This window comes from Equus quagga, chromosome 14 (genome assembly GCF_021613505.1).
Source record: "Equus quagga isolate Etosha38 chromosome 14, UCLA_HA_Equagga_1.0, whole genome shotgun sequence".
NCBI classification, from domain to species: Eukaryota; Metazoa; Chordata; class Mammalia; order Perissodactyla; family Equidae; genus Equus; species Equus quagga.
Genome location: NC_060280.1, coordinates 62,669,620 through 62,690,088, shown reverse-complemented (window position 1 = coordinate 62,690,088; position 20,469 = coordinate 62,669,620). Strand labels below are relative to the sequence as shown.

Genomic DNA, 20,469 nt, shown 5'->3' with positions numbered 1-20,469 from the left:
TTGAGAGCCCAGAAATAAACCCACACATATATGGACAACTAATTTATGACAAAGGATCCAAGAATATACAGTGGAGAAAGGAAAGTCTCTTCAATAAATGGTGCTGGGAAAAGTGAATAGCCACATGCAAAAGAATGAAAGAAGACCATTATCTTACACGGTACACAAAAATTAACTAAAACAGATTAAAGACTTACATGTAAGACATGAAACCTAAAACTCCTTGAAGAAAACCTAGACAGTACACTCTTTCACTTCGGTCTTAGCTATATCTTTTGGGTATGTCTCCAAAAGGAAGACAAAAGTGAAAATAAACAAATGAGACTATATGAAACTAAAAAGCTTATGCACGGCAAAGGAAACCATCAATAAAACAAAAAGACTACCTACTGAATGGGAGAAAATATTTGCAAATCGCATATCTGATAAGAGGTTAATATCCAAAATATATAAAGAACTCATACAACTCAACAACAACAAAAAACGATTAAAAAGCAGGCAGAGGATCTGAATAGAGATTTTCCCAAAAAAGACATACAGATGGCCAATAGGCACATAAAAAGATGCTCAACATCACTAATTATTAGGGAAATGCAAATAATAACCACAATGAGATATCACCTCATGCCCACTAGAACAGCTATTATCAAAAAGACAAGAAATAAAGAATGTTGGAGAGGGTGTGGAGTAAAGGTAACCCACATGCACGGTTGGTGGGAATTGGGAAGGTAAATTGGGGCAGCCATTATGGAAAACAGCATGGAGATTCCTCAAAAAATTAAGAATAGATCCAGCTATTCCACTTCTGAATATTTATCCAAAGAAAATGAAAACACTAACTTGAAAACATTTAAGCACCTCTATGTTCATTTCAGTGTTATTTACAATAGCCAAGATATGGACACAACAAAAGTGCCCACTGATGATGAATTGATAAAGAAGATGTGGTATATGCATATGCAGTGGAATACTACTTAGCCATTAAAAAGATGAAATCTTGCCATTTGTAACAACACAGATGAACCTTGAACATATTATGCTAAGCAAAATAAGTCAGACGGAGAAAGACAAATACCAAGTGGTTTCACTCATGTGGAATATAAAAAACAAATGAACAAACAAAACAAAAACAAACTCATAGAAGCAGACAACAGACTGGTGATTACCAGAGGAAAAGGAGGATGAAGGAAGGGAGAAATAGGTAAAGGGGGTCAATTACATAGATGGCAACTACACTTTTAGTGGTAAGCACGTTGTAGTATATACAGATGTCAAGTTATAATGTTGTACACCTGAAATCTATACAATATTATAAACCAACGTTACCTGAATAAAAAAATTGAAAAGATAAAAATACTCTTAAAATTCGATATTGTAGGATCTATTATGACTATAACAAAAACAAAAAAATAAAAAAGATAAAATGAAGAATGGTGAGTGCACTACGTGTCAAAACTCACGGATTAACGTCCACTTCCAGTCAAGATGGAATAACAAAGATTAGATGTACCCTCCTGTCTGGAACAACCAGTACACAGACAAGACAACAGACGTCAAGTACAAAGGACAGTGACCCCTAAGAAACAGGAAACTAATGAGGTGCGCCCTACAATTGCCTCAGTTTACTGCCTTGGGGGAATCTTCAGGATGCAGTGTAGTGGGGAGCAGGGCAGGCAGAGCCTGGCAAACTCCCTGATTTGAGGAGATAAAACTGGAAACCAAGAGAGTCCAGGAAACCAAGGCAGCTAGAATGTCCAGTGCACAGTGTTGAAGAGGATTGAGTTGCACAGGGAGAAAACACGCATCTGCACCTTTCCTCCAGTATTCATGACAGTATTGATCAGCATATAGATTTGAAGAAACTACCCAGGGCTGGGGAACGAATTGCCCCGAAGAATTAGAGGGAATACTACTCAGCACTCACACAGAAACCTCAACAGTATCTGTTCCCGCTAGACAGACTGAAAAACTTCATAATTCATGAAGCACCTGTTAGAGTCTCCATGAGTCTTGCCTCAGTAATGAGGTGAATTAACCCTAGGCTAAATAGTTCTCAAATCCTGCCTAACAAATCTTTAAAGCATGTCCTGAAGGCATACAACTGTTTATAAGTAACTTGACTGTGCTCCAGAAGAAAGCTCAAGAATATTATAGAAACACAAAATATCAAGCACCCAATAAGGTAAAATTCACAATGCCTGGCATCCAACCAAAATTACTAGGCATGCAAAGAGGCAGGAAAATACACCCAATAATAAGAGAGTGAACGGATAGAAACCAACCCAGAACTGACAAAAATATCAGAATTAGCAGACAAGGGCACTAGAATTACTATGACTTTATAGGTTGAAAATTTAAGTAAATACAGTGAAGATATAAAAAAGATCAAATTATGTGTTAATGAGGGAATCCTTTCACAATGTATATCAAATCATCATGTTGTATACTTTAAATGTTACAATTTTGTCAATTGTACCTCCTTAAAGCTGGGGGAGGGGCAGGAAATAATCAGAAAAAGAGAGACCCAAATAAAACTTCTAGAGAAAAAAACTACAACGTCTAGCATGAAGATTATATTGGAATTAATTGCTGATTAGGGGCTGCAGAAAAAAAAATTAGTGGACTTCAAGACATAGCAATAAAACTATCCAAGAGGAAAATAATTTTAAAAATAAGCAGCACACCAGCGAGCTATGGGACAATAGCAAGCAGCCTCACGTAAGTGTAACTGGAGTTTCCAAGGAAGAAGAAAGTGAGGACAAAAAAATTATTTTTGAATAATGGCCAAAATTTTTCCAAATTTGATGAAAACTATGAACCCACAGATCCATGCAGCTCAATGAACCCCAAGCAAAAGGAACACGGAGAAAACTACATTAAGGCACATTAAAATCAAATCGCCCAAAACCACCCAGAGAAAAATGGTACATTATGTACATGACAGCAGATTTCTTACAATAAAAAATGTGAGGACAAAGGAGTCACATTTTTAAAGTATTGAAAGAAAAGAAACTGTCAACTTAGAATTCTCTAGCCAGCAAAAAAAAAAAATTCAAAACTGGTGAGAAATTTTCAGACATACGAAAGCTAAAAGAATTTATCACCAGCACTGTAAGAAATATCAAAAGAAGTTCTCCAAGCAGAATAACAGATGGCTAAACGGATCTACAAAAAGGAACAAAGAGCTCCAGAAATGGAAACTATGGGAAAAATATGTAAATTTTTTTCTTACTTAAATCTCCTTAAAAGAGAACCTGTTTTAACCAAAACATCAAGAAAACAAACAAAAAAAAAAACAATGCAGTCTGGGGCTTATACAGATACAAATTAAAATACCTAACAGCACAGCCTCTAGAAGGTCTGAACAGAGTGTGGGAGGGAAGGTAAAATATATGAGGAACTAAAACGGGACTATAACCAGAGAATTTTAGAAAAATTATAAGAAATCCATGTACAACAGTATAGCAATAAATTTGGACAGAGAGAATGATCTTTTAGAAAAGTATCAATTGTTCAAATTGACTTCTGAGAAAGTAGAAAGCCTGAATAGATCAGTAACTAACCATAAAAGAAATTGAGAAGGTAATCAGTTACTTCTAAGACCCAGATAGTTTTATAAATGAGTTTAACAAGTCTTTAAAAAAACAGATAATTCCTATGTTATTCAAATTTTTTCGAGGGCATAGAAAAAGGTAAGCATACTAATTCTACAAAACTAGAACCATTAATTCCAAAACCAAACTGAGATATTTAAGAAAACCTCATGAATACAGATCCAAAACTTGTTAAAAATTTGAAAAATAGAATTCTAGGATGTATTAAAGGCACAATACATTGTAGTTGTCTTTATAATAGGATGCAATGATGGTTCAGGGTTAGGAAATCTATTTAAAAAGAAGTTTCCTTTGTTGAAGTCTCCTTTTTAATTCAATCATTTGCTAAGTGTTGCTTTGTTTATTCATCAAAAATTTAGCATATATTATATATACGCCAGGCACTGGATACTGAGAATTCAATGATGTATAAGATTTGGTCCCATACAAATAAAATGACAACACAATATAAAGGCTATGACAAGAGAAATACAGGGTACCATGAGAATAGATAAATTGGTACTTCAACATTACGATGCTGTTGGAATAATCTTGTTGAGGTGGCAATTGTCCCTTCAAGGATAGTGGCAGTTGGTAGGGGGAACATGGGCCTACACAACATAATCAGAAAGCAGTACAAAAAAATCTGATGGTTGATTGGATGAAAAAGTGTAGAGTCAAAGATTCTTTGGGGTCTCACTATGTGTTATGTATAAAAGGGTAAACTAAAGGTCAATTAAATTTTGAAAATACTAGGTTAAGTATAAACAGACTTCTTCACTGTAGTACTTGTCAACAGCTTTATGGTGCTCTCTGTCACTCTCTAAGAGCAAGTCACACAGCGTTGGTATGTAATGTTTAGGAAACATCTGATTACAGAACCCTTATTTTGCAGAACACCTTGTGTTTTTGTGTTTGGTGCCCCAAAAGCCATTTAAAAAATTATTCTGAACCAGGATCACCTGTGAATCAATAGGAACGGCTCTGACCCATAGATAACTTGCAATAAAGCAGTATTAATCTTTGTTAATATCTGCAAATATTACCGGATAAATTTTCAACCTAAAAATAACAGGCTCATTAGAAACAAATACTTCTACTACTAAACTAACTGCTTAAGCAAACAGAAACTTTGATCTTAACTCTCTATTCTGAGTAATTAGACAGCTCACTTATCTAGACACAGAAAAACTACAAGCATTTAGAAACAGAGAAAACCTGAATGCACACAAACTCCTAGAGACCAGGGAGAGTCACTAAATTAGATTAGTGTTCAGAACCATAATCCATGTATCACTGAAACTTTGATTCTAAAATTAACATTTTGTACATATTAAGTTTGATATGTACAAAAGGTACACTTCAGCATGCACTAAGTAGCGGCCTTCTTAACACCAGGTGATCACTGATTAAAGCGCGTTGCTAACTTTGTGTACAATGTCTCTAAAGTTAGTGATGTCAAAAAAATAAGACACATCTTTCCTTTTCATGTTTTCAATATATTAAAAAGCAACATAGTACAAATGCTGTGGTTAATATTACAAAGGATCCAGATTTTTCAAGGAATGAATTTTTATAAACAATTTTTATAAACAAGTTGTACAATAAAAGGGAAACACTGTCTTGATAGATAAAAGTTTTTAAAATCAGAAAATGTTTAAGACTAAATTCTTTCAAATGTTCAAACAAAAGAGCAACCTGTACAATCTCCAAAATAAAATGTGTCAAGTTTGAGTGACAGAGGCAGCACCTAAAGGCTTTGTGAACCTTTTTTCCAAAAGAGTATACTTTCAGTAAAACATTTTACCATTTATCTATGTATTTACGTTTTTGTTATTCTTGAAAAGGGGATTTACACTAACACTGTATTTTTAATGTAAAAAAATACATTTAGAGATATTTAACTTCCTGAGTGAATTCAATCATACATCAAACATGATTTAATGAGCAATTCTAAAATTTTAGAATGAAATAGCATGTGTAGATTGATTACTTACATGTTCAATTTGAGTAAAACTCAAAAAAAGCATGTCACAGAACTTACACTTAAATTCTCTAAGAGGTTAAACAATATGATTTATCCCCAAACTTTACCAATAAGCTTTCTCAAATAAAATGTTAGTAAAATGAATCACTGAAATTACATTTTCTCATTTATTAACAAAATACTGACAGTCATTTCAGACTATCACCTTGAATGTTTTCTGATACACTAAAATCTGATTTGCTAACAAGAAACATCTTGCAATACAAAAAGATCACAGATAATTAAAATATTTGCTTTATAATACAACCAATCCATATAATATATCCCTTCCTCAACTGTCTAAAATGATTACGAATTGCGGCATTTTCTTTTGCATAAAACCCTTTCCTCTACACAAAACCCTGAGGTGAAAGGTTATTAATGTAATAAAACTGGAACCACAATTCTTCTCATTTCTTATTAGACTGTAACTATAGGTTTAAAAATCTTTATAAAGAAATGTGGCAACTTGTAAAGGCGCTCTGTACAGTTTTAACAAAACAGTCCCACACCAACTTAGCCAAAAGGGCCTAGAATGACCCTATAAAAACAACGTCCTTTCAACACTTGTTAGTGTCGAGATGAGCGCCATTTTCCATCTCTACCACTGTCTCTTCTGCTATCATAGTCATGGCTCCAGCCATCGTGATTCCTATCTTCATAGAAGAAATCATCTCTGCTTCCTCTGTAATGGTGGTCAGAGGAGGGATCAGAGTAACGCTTTTCACGGCTATAATGTCTATCTGCTACATAGGGATGAGAATTTTGTCTGACTTTACGCTGTGATGATGGCGTATCCTGGCGCCACTGGGAGCTTGAAGACTGGTTAAAAGTATGATTATGTGACTGAACTGATGGGGAAAATCCTGATTGATCCAGATGTGGAGAACCGAATTTCCCGCCATATGACACATGTCTCATAACACTGTTCATCTGAGGAAAGGGAAAAAGAAGGAAATGTTAACCACAAATATTTCCGATATCAAAGCCAACAGATATTTGGTCATGGTTAACCAAACAGATAATGACAGAAAAGCAAAATCACTCCTTCCTAGGTGGATCTTAAGTTAAACATAACTAAAAGTACAATAGCTTCATTCATTCTAATGTATACCTAAAAGATATCTGTACATAAGTACTACTCCTTGCCCTGAAGAATACAACTCAGAAGGGAAGAAGTTACACAAAATGACTATACTGTGAGTCACTGTGATGAACATATAAAGTCATGAGCTCAGTATAATTAGGAAAGGCTTCATGAGGTGGCATATGATCTGAGTATTAAAAGTATGGACGGAATATTTTAAGGAAAATATTTTAAGGAAAATATTTTAAGGGGTAAGTATGCCAAGGAAAGGAAATTGAGGATAGATACTAGCCAATGATGATTTTTTTAATGGCCTACAGCAAAATGAGGAAAATGAATACTATGTATATAAAAGTTGATATGCCTTTATATTGCTCTCAACTTTACTTCATTTCACTCATATTTTTACTCTGCAGACCTGTGAAATACAAAAGCCTAGGGACTGTAAGACAAGATTATACACAAAGAAAATAAAAAGAAATGAATGTAAGAAAAAGAAAAAAATGAGGGACTTGGCAACTGATTAGAGACAGAAATGATACAGTAAAAGATACTTAAGATTTTAAGCCTAGTCTCATGGTGATATTATTACAGAAAGATGGAAAGTTCAAGAGGGAGCTGGTCTAGAAGACTCCCGTATATTAAAGTATTAATATTAAGTATTAAAGAGAGTATATAAGTCACTCAGCATAGGTTGCGAGAACATCAAAGAATGAATTTTCAGTATTTGAAAACACATCAATGATGGTAAAGAAAAATACAGATGTGAACTGTACTTCTATCTATTTTCAATCTTTTATATATATATTTCAGGCCAGTGAAACTAAAATGAGTGACCAATCTAGCTAAAATTCAAGAAGTTAATTTATGAATTATCAGAACATTTTAACTAAGTAAGATTTTTTTTTTAGCAACTCAAGTTGAAAAATCAGCCTACCACTGCTTGTCTCTGAAAATTTTCCGGAGAAGAGAAAGATCTCTGAATTTGCTGCGCTGATGGAGTCATGTTATCCACCGTCCTTTCATACCTTTGAAAAACAAGAAAACCAACATATAACCATGCATTCAACAAATATTTACTGCATACCAATCATGAGCAAGACACAGCTCTCAAAGGTAGGAATGAACAAGACAAGATATCTGACCTCGTGGAGCTGGGGTGAGGATTCAGAGAATAAGACAATTTCACATGCTTATAAGGGATATAATGAATGAGTAAAGAACAAATAGAGATGAGAGAAAGAGAGTTCTATTTTGTCTTGGCTGGTCAGGGATGGCCTTTCTAAAAGGGAGACAATTGAAGTGAGAGCTGAATGACAAGATTACTTAGAGGCAAAACATTCCAGCTAAGCGAAGGACCAGCACAGGGGTGAGCTAACTATAGCCTGTGGGCTAAATCCAGTTTTTGTAAACAAAGTTTTAATGGAGCATAGCCAGTTCTTTTGTTTCGGTATTATCTACGTAGTGTTACAACGCAGAGGAAGAAACTGCATGGCCTACAAAGTCTAAAATATTAACTATCTGGTCCTTTACAGAAAAAATTTGTCAATCCCTGGGGTAGTGCAAAGGCCTAGACTGAAAACTAAAATGAAAAGGATTTCATCAATTAGATATACAAGATGAGGGAAACAGAAGAAATAAAAGATAAAACCTAGATTTTTGGCTTGAGCCAACAGGTAGACATTTACTGAGACAGGAAAGAGGAACAGGTTTCGGGGAGCAAGGAATTGAGAGTTCTGTAACATAAGGAGAATATTAATTTTAAGGACTTATACCTTATTCCTCACTTCCTAAAGAGGTAAGTTGCTCTACAGAAATACTCAGAAAATGTTTTAAATTAATTTTATTTTAGAATATGCCTTTGGAATCAAATCATCAGCTGATTTGTCTTATACTTTAGATCTTTTTACTTTAGGTTTTCTTACATCGGCCAATATATCTGTATGCTAAGGGGGTAAAAAGTATAATTTTACTTATAGAAACAGTATAAAAATGATGTACGCTCTTGCCTTCGATTAAAATTATTTACTTGTATTTTCTTTTTTTCCACAAGAAATTCTAAGAGGGATGAAACTCTTTTTTCGCTCCACCTAAGATACCTTTGAAGGTTCTATAAAAGCGGTTGGAGATGCTTCAAGTTCCAGCTGCACTGAGAAGTATTTAAACACGATTACTTTCAGCTGGCACAAAAGGATGCTAAGAGGATACTTTTTTTTATACTATTGCTTTCTTACAATTTCGCCTTCCAATATCTGTTCACATCCAACCACTTCTCTCCAGCTCTTGGCACCACCCTAATCCAAACCATCAACCTCACCCCAATACTTCCGTGCTATCTTGCTACTAATACCAAAACCTTGCTACCAATAACTTTCGAATTGGTCTATTTTCACCCTTGTCCCCTCCAATCCATTCTGTCATTACAATCAAACACTTCTTTAAAATACAAACCTGTTCCTATTACTATCCTACTGAAAACATTTCAATGTCTTCCCACTGTTCTTAGGGTAAAATCCCAAAATCATAATATGGCCTATAAGATAGAGCCTCTATCATCCCTCCTCTCTCTACTTCATCAATATCATCCACTACTCTCCATTTTTCATTCATTATGATCTAGGTGCACTGGCCTCTTTCAGGTCCTCACTCATTTACATTGTCTGTCCTTGCTAAAACTTTCTCCAAGCACTTTGTACTCCTTCTTTAGAGAACTTAATATAGTCATTAAACAGGCAGTCACAAAATATATATAATATGTGTCTTCAAATCAACTTTAAGCTCCACTAGGCAGCATATCACAGGGGCCGGGCTTGATCACACTGCCTGGGTTGGAATCTCAGCCCATTGCTTACGAGCAGTTGAAACACAAGCAAGTTAACTTCCAATCCTCATTTTCTTCATATGCACAGTAGAGATAATAATAACCCCCACCTTGTAAGACTGCTCTGAGGAATAAATGAGAGCATCAGTGCAAAAGACTTGGTTAAGAACCTGACAAATGATAGGGGCCGGCCTGGTGGTGCAGCAGTTGAGTGCGCACGTTCCACTTCGGCGGCCCAAGGTTCGCCGGTTGGATCCCAGGTGTGGACATGGCACCGCTCAGCAAGCCATGCTGTGGTAGGTGTACCACATAGAAAGTAGAGGAAGATGGGCACGGATGTTAGCTCAGGGCCAGCCTTCCTCAGCCAAAAGAAGAGGATTGGCAGTAGTTAACTCAGGACTAACCTTACACACACACACTTACACACACACACGAACCTGACACGTGACAGGCATTTGTTAACTCTTTCTTGAATGAAGCCCATTATGAGTGATAAATAGCTCTACGGATATACCAGGAAAAAACTGTCCCTGGTAAAACATCAGCTTCCCCAAAGCAAATAAAATTATTTAAGTAAATATATGGCAACTTTTCTAACCCACAGTAGCTGGAAGAGATTTTAGAGAACATTCAACTTCTCTTCTTTACAAATGGAAAGGTAGACCAGCTCTGCAGAGAAACGAGACTAGCTCATGATCACACAATTAGTAGAGGCAGACCTAGAATCCAATTCTACAAACCCTTAGTCTAGTAGTCTGTTTACTAGTAGGTATTTTTAAACTGCAAGTAGTAACCAATTAGTGGTCATGAAACTAATTTTAATTTTTAAAAGATAAAATAAAATAGAAAATAGAGTGTGCTGCAAGCAATAAGAAATGTTTCACGAAATTTTTTTTCAGTTAAATACAGGTATATGTGGGTGTGGGTATATGTCTTTACAAATGAACATAAATATAGTTACGTATGTATCCATTTTAAGGGGACTATCACAATGTGTCCGTCTACAGTCCTCTTAGAACAGACACATTTACACACACATAGGCATACCTCATTTTATTGTGCTTCGCAGCTATTGCATTTCTTAAAAAATTGATGGTCTGTGGCAATCGTGTGTCAAGCAAGTCTACAGGTGCCATTTTTCCAACAGCATTTGCTCACTTTTTGTTTCCGTGTCATATTTTGCTAATTCTCACAATATCTCAAACATTTTCATTATTATTATATTTATTATGGTGATCTGTGATCAGTGATCTTTAATGTCACTATTGTAATTGTTTTTGGGCACCAGTCACAAGCGGCACCCATTTAAGACAGCAAACTTAATCAATAAATGTTGCATGTCTTCTGACTGTTCCACTAACTGGCCGTTCCCGTCTCTCTCCCTCTCCTTGGGCCTCCCTATTTCTTGAAACACAATATAGAAATTAGGCCAATTAATAACTCTACAATGGCTTTTAAGTGTTTAAGTGAAAGAAAGAGCTGCATGTCTCTCACTTTAAATCAAAAGCTAGAAATGATTAAGCTTACTGAGGAAGGCGTGTCAAAAGCCAAGGTAGGCTGAAAGCTAGGCCTCTTGCACCAAACAATTAGCCAAGCTGTGAAAGCAAAGGAAAGGTTCTTGAAGGAAATTAAAAGTGCTACTCCAGTGAATACATGAATGACAAGTGAGGGGCTGGCCCCATGGCCGAGTGGTTAAGTTCATGGACTCTGCTTCAGCAGCCCAGGGTTTCACCAATTTGGGTCCTGGGCATGGACATGGCACCACTCATCAGGCCATGCTGAGGCAGTGTCCCACATAGCACAACCAGAAGGACCTAGAACTAGCGTACACAACTATGTACTGGGGGGCTTTGGGGAGAAGAAGAAGAAGAAAAAAAAAAAGAAGATTGACAACAGATGTTAGCTCAGACGCCAATTTAAAAAAAAAAAAAGAAAGAAAGAAAGTGAAACAGCCTTGTTTGCTGAAGCGGAGCAAGTTTTAGGGGTCTGGATGGAAGATCAATCAAGCCACAGCATTCCCTTAAGCCAAAGCCTAATCCAGAGCAAGGCCCTAACTCTCTTCAATTTTGTGAAGGCTGGGGGTGAAGAAGCTGTAGAAGAAAAGTTCGAAGCTAGCAGAGGTTGGTTCATGAGGTTTATGGAAAGAAGCTGTCTCTATAACATAAAAGTGCAAGGTGAAGCAGTAAATGCTCATGTAGAAGCTGCAGCAAGTTATCCAGAAGATCTAGCTAAGACAATCAATAAAGGTGGCGACACTAAACAACAGATTTTCAATGAAGACAAAACGGCCTTATACTGGAAAAAGACGCCATCTAAGACTTTCATAGCTAGAGAGAAGTCAATGCTTGGCTTCAAAGCTTCAAATGACAGGCTGACTCTCTTGTTAGGGGCTAATGCAGATGATGACTTTAAGTTGAAGCCAATGCTCATTTACAATTCTGAAAACCCTAGGGCCCTTAAGAATTATGCTAAATCTACTCTGCCTGTGCTCTGTAAATGGAACAACAAAGCCTAGATGACAGCACATCATGTTTACAGCACAGTTTACTGAATATTTTAAGCCCACTCTTGAGACCTTCTGCTCAGAAAAAAAAATTCCTTTCAAAATACTATTGCTCATCGACAATGCACGTGGTCACCCAAGAGCTCTGATGGAGATGTACAACGAGATGAACGTTGTTGTCATGCCTACTAACACAACATCCATTCTGCAGCCTTTGGATCAAGGACTAATTTTGACTTTCAAGCCCTCTTATTTAAGAAATACATTTCGTAAGGCTACAGCTGCCTAGACAGTGATTCCTCTGATAGATCTGGGCAAAGCAAAATGAAAACCTTCTGGAAAGGATTCACTATTCTAGCTGCCATTAAGAAAATTCATGATTCATGGGGAGAAGTCAAAATATGAACATTAAGAGAAGTTTGGAAGAAGCTGATTCTAACTCTCATGGATGACTTTGAGGGGCTCAAGACTTTGGTGGAGGAAGTAACCGTAGATGTGGTAGAAATAGCAAGAGACCTAAATTACAAGTGGAGCCTAAAGATGTGACTGAATTGCTGCAATCTCATGATAACACTTTAACAGATAAGGAGTTGTGTCTTATGGATGAGCAAGGAAAGTGGTTTCTAGAGATCAAATCTACTTCTGTTGAAGACTATTGAAACGACAACAAAGGATTCAGAATATTACACAAGCTTAGTCGATAAAGCAGTGGCAGGGTTGGAGAGGACTGACTCCAATTTTGAAAGAAGTTCTCCTGTGGGGAAAATGCTATCAAATAGCATTGCATGCTGCAGAGACATTGTTCATGAAAGGAAGAATCAACTGATGTGGCAAACTTCACTGTTGTCTTATTTTAAGAAAATGCCACAGCCACCCCAACCTTCAGAAACCACCATCCATATCAGTCAGCAACCATCACCATCAAGATCCTCCTCTACAAGCAAAAAGATTACAACTTGCTGAAGGCTCAGATGATGGTTAGCATTTTTTAGCAATAAAGTATTTTTAAGTATGTATATTTTTTTAGACACAATGCTGTTGCACACTTAATAGACTACACTATAGCATAAACATAACTTTCATATGCACTGGGAAGCCAAACAATTGTGACTTGCTTTATTGCGATATTCACTTTACTGCAGTGGTGTGGAACCAAACCCACACTATCTCCGGGGTGCGCCTGTATCCATAATCCCACAAAGCAAATACTATAGCAGAAGAATAAAGAGGAAGGAGCATAAAGAAGGAAACCAATCATTCATTAAGTGTTTTGAGATCACTACCTAAAGAAATTCCTAATAAATGATTTTAACAATAGGTAAGAAATATTACCTGCTAGGAGATGCGGAGGTAGGGCTTGAATTTCCAACATGATGCTGGGGATATGACAAACTGACATCCTGCGAGGCATGGCTACTTCCTAAAATGAAACAATTTGAGAAATTCTTGATAGAAAATTTACTTTGAAATTTTCTCTTCCCCCCACCCCAAATCACTCCAAAATGGTACATAGAGGCTAAGAGAGGAAACCCAAATTTCAGTAAGACTACTTGACAGTTGCATCAGAGTGAAAATTCTAAGTGTTTAATACCCGATATATCCAAAACAAAGGGTTCCAAATAAGGTACTATCCAATGTATAAACATCCTATCTGGCCATAATATTCTGGTCGCCACACTAAATCGTAAGACTAGGTACACAGAAAGTTTCATCCTCACATTATCAAGAACCAAAATTTGTAAAAGTAAATTACAAAGCAACCAGGAAAAGTATTTTCAGCAAATAATCCTTGCTCCTTTCAGAGCGTGGACCCAAACCCACATCTTTCTAACAATAAAGTTTATGTTCTTTTCACCAAACCAAACTGAAATTTTAAACTCAGTTTTAGAATTACAACTTTCAAAATCCATGCTGTCAACGTTACCTATTTTCAGGAATATATAAAGTTTACTATTCACAAAGCTTGAAGTATTTTCATCCAAAAAGAGGTTCTTAAAACCTAATAATAAAATTAAGAACAAAAAACAAAGCAGCAAACGACCCCTCTTCCCCAAACAACATCATTGAATAGTTACCTGATCTAAACTGAATTTTGATGGGCCTTCCAAAAAGTTTGATTCCATTAAGCAGATTCATTGCATAAGGAACAGATACTTCATGTTTGAAATTCACAAATGCAAATTGCTTTGGTTTACCATCCCTATCTTTTGGAATTTTCACTTTTATTACTGGCCCAGCCTATAGACAAAAAAGTGTTGAGAATTTAAATAAGGCAATTTCAGGAAAACACTCAAATTTTACAAACAAAGTTTTAAAACAACAGAAATGTAATCGGGAACTCTACAAAACAGATACCCACGGATTCCCACTGAGGTTAAAGAGCCAACAATTTGAATGAAAAGTAGATTAATTAATTTGGGGGTAAGGGAGCCCATAAGGAACTGGAAACACAATCACTGCATTTACATTTCACAGCACTTCATGACTTTTTAACGAGGCGACCAACATCCGTCATTTTCCCACTCCATGGAAATTAACGTTTATCAAAAGCAAGAGACAGTGGTTTTCTCGGACTAAAAATTCATTTTTGTATCGATTAATCAAAAATTACCAGTTGTTGCAGGATGGAACTGGAGACAAGAAGATACTTTAAGTTTTTAACACATTTAGTACAGAAACACTACAATGCTGCTTTTCCACGGAGTACTTCCTAGTCTTTTTAAAATATTTTAATGCTGCAATTTTAGAGGAAACCTATCTACGGACAACAAACACTGACAAATTGAAACGTAATTTACCAGTCAGATGAACTAAAGACAAAGTGTCCTAAGAGGAAGATGAGACGAGGAGGAGCAGGAAAAAGCTCCGCTCAACCAAGTAGGAGCACTGAATCTTCTCCTCGGGATGCTTCACTTAGGATCCCTCCACCACCTTTAGCTGTCACTTTGGCAGGAACTCACTAGGGTTCCTCTAAGAAGGTGACACCCAGCGAGCGCCTCACTTCCTAAGCGCGAACTCCAGCCCCAACCGGCCCACCTGTCGGACGCCCGGACCGACAGCCAAGCCGGCGCGCAGACAGCGAGGACGGCCGCCGGGCCGGGCCCTGAGCGAGCCGGAAAACGAAAGGGAAAGTCTGACCTCAGCCGCTTACCTGGTGGAAGAGCTCGAAAAGGAGCTCCTCTGTCACTTTAGTTTCAAGGTTGCCCACAAAGAGAGTGCGATCCGCTTCCGCCGCCGCCGCCCCCATCGCAGCGTCGCCCCCTCCCTAAAAAGGCCGAAGGGTCGTCGCCGGCGCACCTACTGCGCACTCTCGGGAACCCCACGTCCTCGCGCTCCCGGACGTCACTGACGTATACGTCAATCACGCTCGCTCTCGGCCGGCGTCGACTTAGGCTGACAGACTGCGCATTCTCGCGAGGAGAGCACTTCTTAAAAGGGTCGTCTTGCTCCGCCCCCGCACTAGTTATGGCTTCCGGGGCTTTTGGTCAGCGTGTGCGGTGCAGGCGTGACTGATCTGTGGAGCCGCGAAGGGCCTACCTGGGCCGAGGGACGCTGCGGGCAGTATTTGAAGATGGCTCTGAACTACGTGTCCTTGTCCGCCGGCGATCAAGCGAACAGGGTGGCCTACCGCTCCTCCCACGGCGACCTCAGCCCGTCGGCCTCAGCGTTGGCGATGGTCTCCGGAGACAGCTTCCTCGTTGCCAGGCCGGAGGCGACTCCTCCGATCCCTATTCCTCGGCAGGCTGGGAGGCCGAGCGTTCGTCCCGAGCGCAGTCGGGCGGCTGCTGGCGGTCGGAGCCCGGCCCGCCTTATAAAGGGGAGGGAACCGGATGGGCGGAACCGAAGCCGTCAAGCTCGGTTCTCCCCATACCCGACCCCTGGGGTTAAACTCGATCTCTTAAGGAGTGTGCTGCAGCAGCGTCTGGTTGCCTTCGGGGGTGTTCTCGCAGCCCGGCTGTTGGCGTAAAACCGGGAGCCCCCTCCGCCCCCTGATTAGCTTGTGAACAAGGCTTCTCTCAAATGCTTTCTTGGTGCAACTGCAGTCTTATTTTTAGGGGGATGAATTTCGTTTTAATATAAAAATACGGAGTCCAGTTAAGATAGCCCAGCATAAAGGGAATTTTTACTATTGCACAATTCAGATGGTTTTAAGCGGCCAGAATGGTTAGTTCGGGAAGGAGATAGAAGAGATTTTTTTTTTTCTTAAGTAGTCACAAAGCTGAGCTGGAGGGACCACCCTTCCCAGAGGACAGCTAAGCTTTTGTTCACCCTTTGTGCACTCCATTCCAACAGTGGATCCACATGTCTGCTTTCCACAAGTCTTCCCTTCCCTCGCTGGCAGATTCTCTACTTTGGGATTTGTATTTCAGGCTTCCTTGACTGCCTCCCTTTCTACCTCAGATGATTGCCTTTACCTTTACTTCTGTTGGCGAAAAGGAAAGGCTGCTTTTTACTACCCTGGCTTGTCCTTCCACCTATGGCCCAACACTTACCCTGCCATCTTGTCCTCAACACTTAACCCTCTTCCATCTTCCATCTCCCTTCTTCGCTTTTTCTTCAGGAATATCTACAAACTTCACTCTCAACCATACTAAAAACAGCAAAAGCAAAACCTAAACCTTGCTACTCTTTCAAATTATTAAACCAATTTTATATTTCTTTCTTTGCCAAAGGCTCCAAGTGGTTTTTTACACTTAAATTTGTCATTTTATTATTCTCATTCAGTCCTGGCTTCCTGAATCTGAATCTCTTGTCCCCAAATACACAAAAATTGGAAACGTTACTCACAGTCTCCTATCAGGAAGCGGTTCATCTGTTCTCTCTAGCATCTTCCTTGAACTTCCTTGTTTGTCTTTACTCATTCAACAATATTTGAAGATCTTTCTAGTGGTAAGCACTGTGGATGAACTTTCCATAGTCCTGCCGTCAAGGAGATAAGGAGTGTATTCTAAATAGAGAGGCCAATAAGTCGATAGGTGATCACACTGGACTGTTGATTAGGAGCAGTGATAAGAACATGCCCTGATCGCAGCGGCCTTCCGGAGTACTGCACTGGTTCTTTGACCTGGCTGATTGCTCCTTTTTTGCTAATATTTTTGTTCTCTTAACCATACATTCCCCAAGGTTTAAAGGGTGGTTTTGGAGAAAGTTAGTGGGTTTTGTAAGTGCCACTTCTTTATGTAAGCCAGTAGACTAACTTTTTCCCAGGGAACTCTTGTCTGTAATTATGTTTGGACGAAGCAGAATTACCATACCCCACACAACTGAGTTGTTAAAACTACGTCTTAAGAAAAATGTTGCTAAGCCAGAGAACTTCCATAAGAGAGATTAATATAGTAAGAGATCTGGAAACCAGGTTATAGGAAAAATGTTTGAAAGAGTAACAATAGCTGCTTTTTATTGAGTGCTATGTGCAAGGTTGTGTGCTAAGGGCTTTTATTCATTGTTTATTCAGATGTTTATTGAGAACTTATTCTCTGCCTGCTGCTACCTGTGTTTGGCACTTAGAATAAAGCGATGAACAAAATAACTTTTCTGCTTTTATGGAGCTTTATGTATGTCACTTAATTCTCACAGCAGCCCATAAGAGAGGTATTATGCTTTGATTTTATTGCTGAGAAACCAGGGCACAAAGAGATGAAGTAAACTTTCCAAGGTCATACAGCTAGTAAATGACAGAGCTTGTAGCCTTTCAACCCAGGTTTCTCATTCGAACCATGCAACACAAAAAATTATTTCAGTTGACTATTTTCTAAATTCTCCCAAAGATAGTATCTAACTAATACTATTCTAGATATCTAAAAAGAAGTTAATTCATAATATATGATGGATGCCTTAGGCTGGGCATTACAATACCCGTGGTTGAGAAAGGAATCCAAAACCTATATTCTAAGAAGAATCTAAATAAAATTAAGGCCGAAGGTAAGAAGGATGTTCGTAAAACTTAGAGATGCCTAATGGTGGAAAATACCACCTCACAAGGTAATGAATTAACTGCTCAAAGTTCAAGCAGAGGCTTAATCCTATTAAGTGTGAAATGGGATTAGATGATGTCCAGTTCTTTCCCAGTTAACCTGTAATTCTATACTTTAAAAAGTAAACTTTGTTAAAATTGGAAATGGAGAATTGGGAGATGAGAAAGAGGAAGTGTGATACTTAGGATGACCGTATTTACTGTGCAAACCAGGACACTTGAGAGCAGAAGAGGGGGTGTCAGTTATGCTGAGGCATAAAGAGGGGCTGTCCCAGACAGTATAACCCTAGCATATGGTAACAGCATTAAATACACGCTTGAAGCATACTCCTTAGCTTCAGGGAAAGGAGGCTGAGATTTGTGAACGAAAGAACAAAAGTCTGGTTTGAAAGCGCATGAGAGGAAGGGAGGATCCAGTAGGAGTGACTTCATTTCTGTGTGTTCTGGCATGGGGTCATCAGGAGTAGGGCTTTGATTGAATAATAGTGTATGTGCCAGAAAAAAAGAAAATGGTGTGAAGAAAGAAAATGATTATTTTTTGTTTGACAAGAGGAGAACCTTGTTCACATAAATGCTCCATCATTTTAAATCTCAGTCAATGGATGTCTAAATTCTTGTTCTTAACGTCTGCAGTAGTGTCCAAGTTACAGCGTGTTCCTAGAGTCACAAAACTGTATCGTGGAAGCAAGAACCAACATAAACCTCTTTCAATGAAATTTCCTGAAGCAGGGACAACTGAGTTTCCCCAAGAGCTGTTCATGTTGTTAAAAATCTATATGTTAGTGTACAAAATTAATTTTTATTCAGTATCAGTGGTTAAGTATAGCATATTATCATTCTTAAAAATAGATGAACTTTCTAAGAATAATACAAAAAATAGTCCAAAAAAATTAACACTTCTGTAAGTTTTTAAAAAGCATTCTAACTTCCTCTTTGTTTTTATTGCCCCTTATTTGTTATAACATACTAAGCAACTGACTAGCCTGTGTTGAAATGGAGTCTTATTAGAATATTTACTTCCTCTACTCGTCAGCACTAAAACTCTTAAAAAGAATGGCCATTTGGGGTATAGAAAAAAGGAGTCCAACAAGATTGTTTCCCTCAGTAGCCAGATTTGGTGATCAGCTTAACTCTAAGGGCATCCAAAGGAAGAAAGGAAAGAAAAGGAGGGAGGAAAGGGAAGAGTAAGTGAACTTCCGATGGTCAGAGGTTCAACTGTCTTGCGAGCAAAATTAATTGTGTGTCTTTCATTCTTTCAGTGAATCTATTCAGATCTCGCTCAAGTGCAGCTTTTGTCTTCCCAATTTCTGTGGAAAGTACTCTCATTTTGCTAACCAACCAGATGTTTGTTTGAATACCTGACTTCGTACCACTTATTTCCTGTCCTTATTGCTTATATCCATTCAATTGTGAAGTCCTGCCCATTTTATCTTCACAGTGTATTTGTTGTTTCTACAATCAGTTTCATCACCTGGACTGTATTTCCTGGAAATTTAGCCTATTTTCTTTGCCTCTACTTCATCCTAAAGGTATATAGCCCCCAGACTAATGAGCCTACAGCATATCTCTGATCACATAGTTACAATCCAGTGTTTCCCATAGTATATTCCAAGGGACCTCCGCTAGAAATACAAGGTACTCCTTTAAAAAAAGACAAGAGGTCAATAAATTTGACAAGTGGTGTATGTTTTATCATCCTCTTAGGGAGTCATAAAGTGTAATAACATGTTAAAAGTTCTGATGATTCCTTTAGAAAAAGAACATGCTTAACTTCATTTTAACCAGTGTTTCACAAATCTATTTGACCATAAATTTAAAATTTTTGCGTATCACTTACCTTCCTGAGGAGCCTCAGTTCTACAGCAACAATTAGAAATGCTACCGACTTAAAAAGTTCCAATTGTTCCCCACTTCAGGTATCAGAAACGGATTTTTATATAGTGTAATGGAATTTGGTAAGTTTCCAGAATGTCAGTAGGCAAATTGTTGGGTTTCCTCCCTCCTGGTTTGACAAGGTTCAACCCCCCCTTTATTCCACATCATGACTGGTGCCTGTCAGTGTCTTTGGCAAGTGGGTGGGAGGAGGCAGGCAAGCATTCACCTGCAGATTCCCTAGCCGCTGAGGATCAAGACTGGCATTTTTACTAATGAAAGGCATTAGGAACAGCCTCTGATGAAAACAGGTAGATGTAATTATTTCCTAAGGATGCTAATTACATAGTGTTAAAAAAAAAGTAATGGTTTATTTGCCTATTTCACTGGAATATCTGAAAGCAGCCCTACTTCCAAATACACTTCTTCTAAATCAGAGGAGAAAAATAATTGCCATCAGCTTCCCAAAGACCTGCGAGTAACTGAAGCAATGTGACGCTAAAAGATTGCATACTCCATAAGCAGACTTTTAAGACTTTTCATAGTCTGACCAACCTGTATTGCCAGCCTTTCTTCTTCATAATCACGCTAGG

General features: G+C 38.2%; 2 protein-coding genes across 2 annotated transcripts; one reads left to right on the top strand and one right to left on the bottom strand.

Moving 5' to 3' along the window:
* Positions 1-5,078: 5,078 nt before the first annotated feature.
* RBM7 (RNA binding motif protein 7) lies at positions 5,079-15,318 on the bottom strand. Its single transcript, XM_046638124.1, has 5 exons — positions 15,182-15,318; positions 14,106-14,268; positions 13,363-13,450; positions 7,644-7,734; positions 5,079-6,552 (listed from the first exon to the last, which is right to left on the bottom strand). The coding sequence occupies exons 1-5, from the start codon at positions 15,275-15,277 to the stop codon at positions 6,190-6,192; spliced, it is 801 nt and encodes a 266-aa protein (XP_046494080.1). The 5' UTR covers positions 15,278-15,318; the 3' UTR covers positions 5,079-6,189.
* A 275-nt stretch (positions 15,319-15,593) lies between these two features.
* Positions 15,594-17,539, top strand: C14H11orf71 (chromosome 14 C11orf71 homolog). The gene has a single exon (XM_046638125.1). It carries the CDS (start codon positions 15,602-15,604, stop codon positions 15,995-15,997), a length of 396 nt encoding a protein of 131 aa, XP_046494081.1. The 5' UTR covers positions 15,594-15,601; the 3' UTR covers positions 15,998-17,539.
* The last annotated feature ends 2,930 nt before the right edge of the window (positions 17,540-20,469 follow it).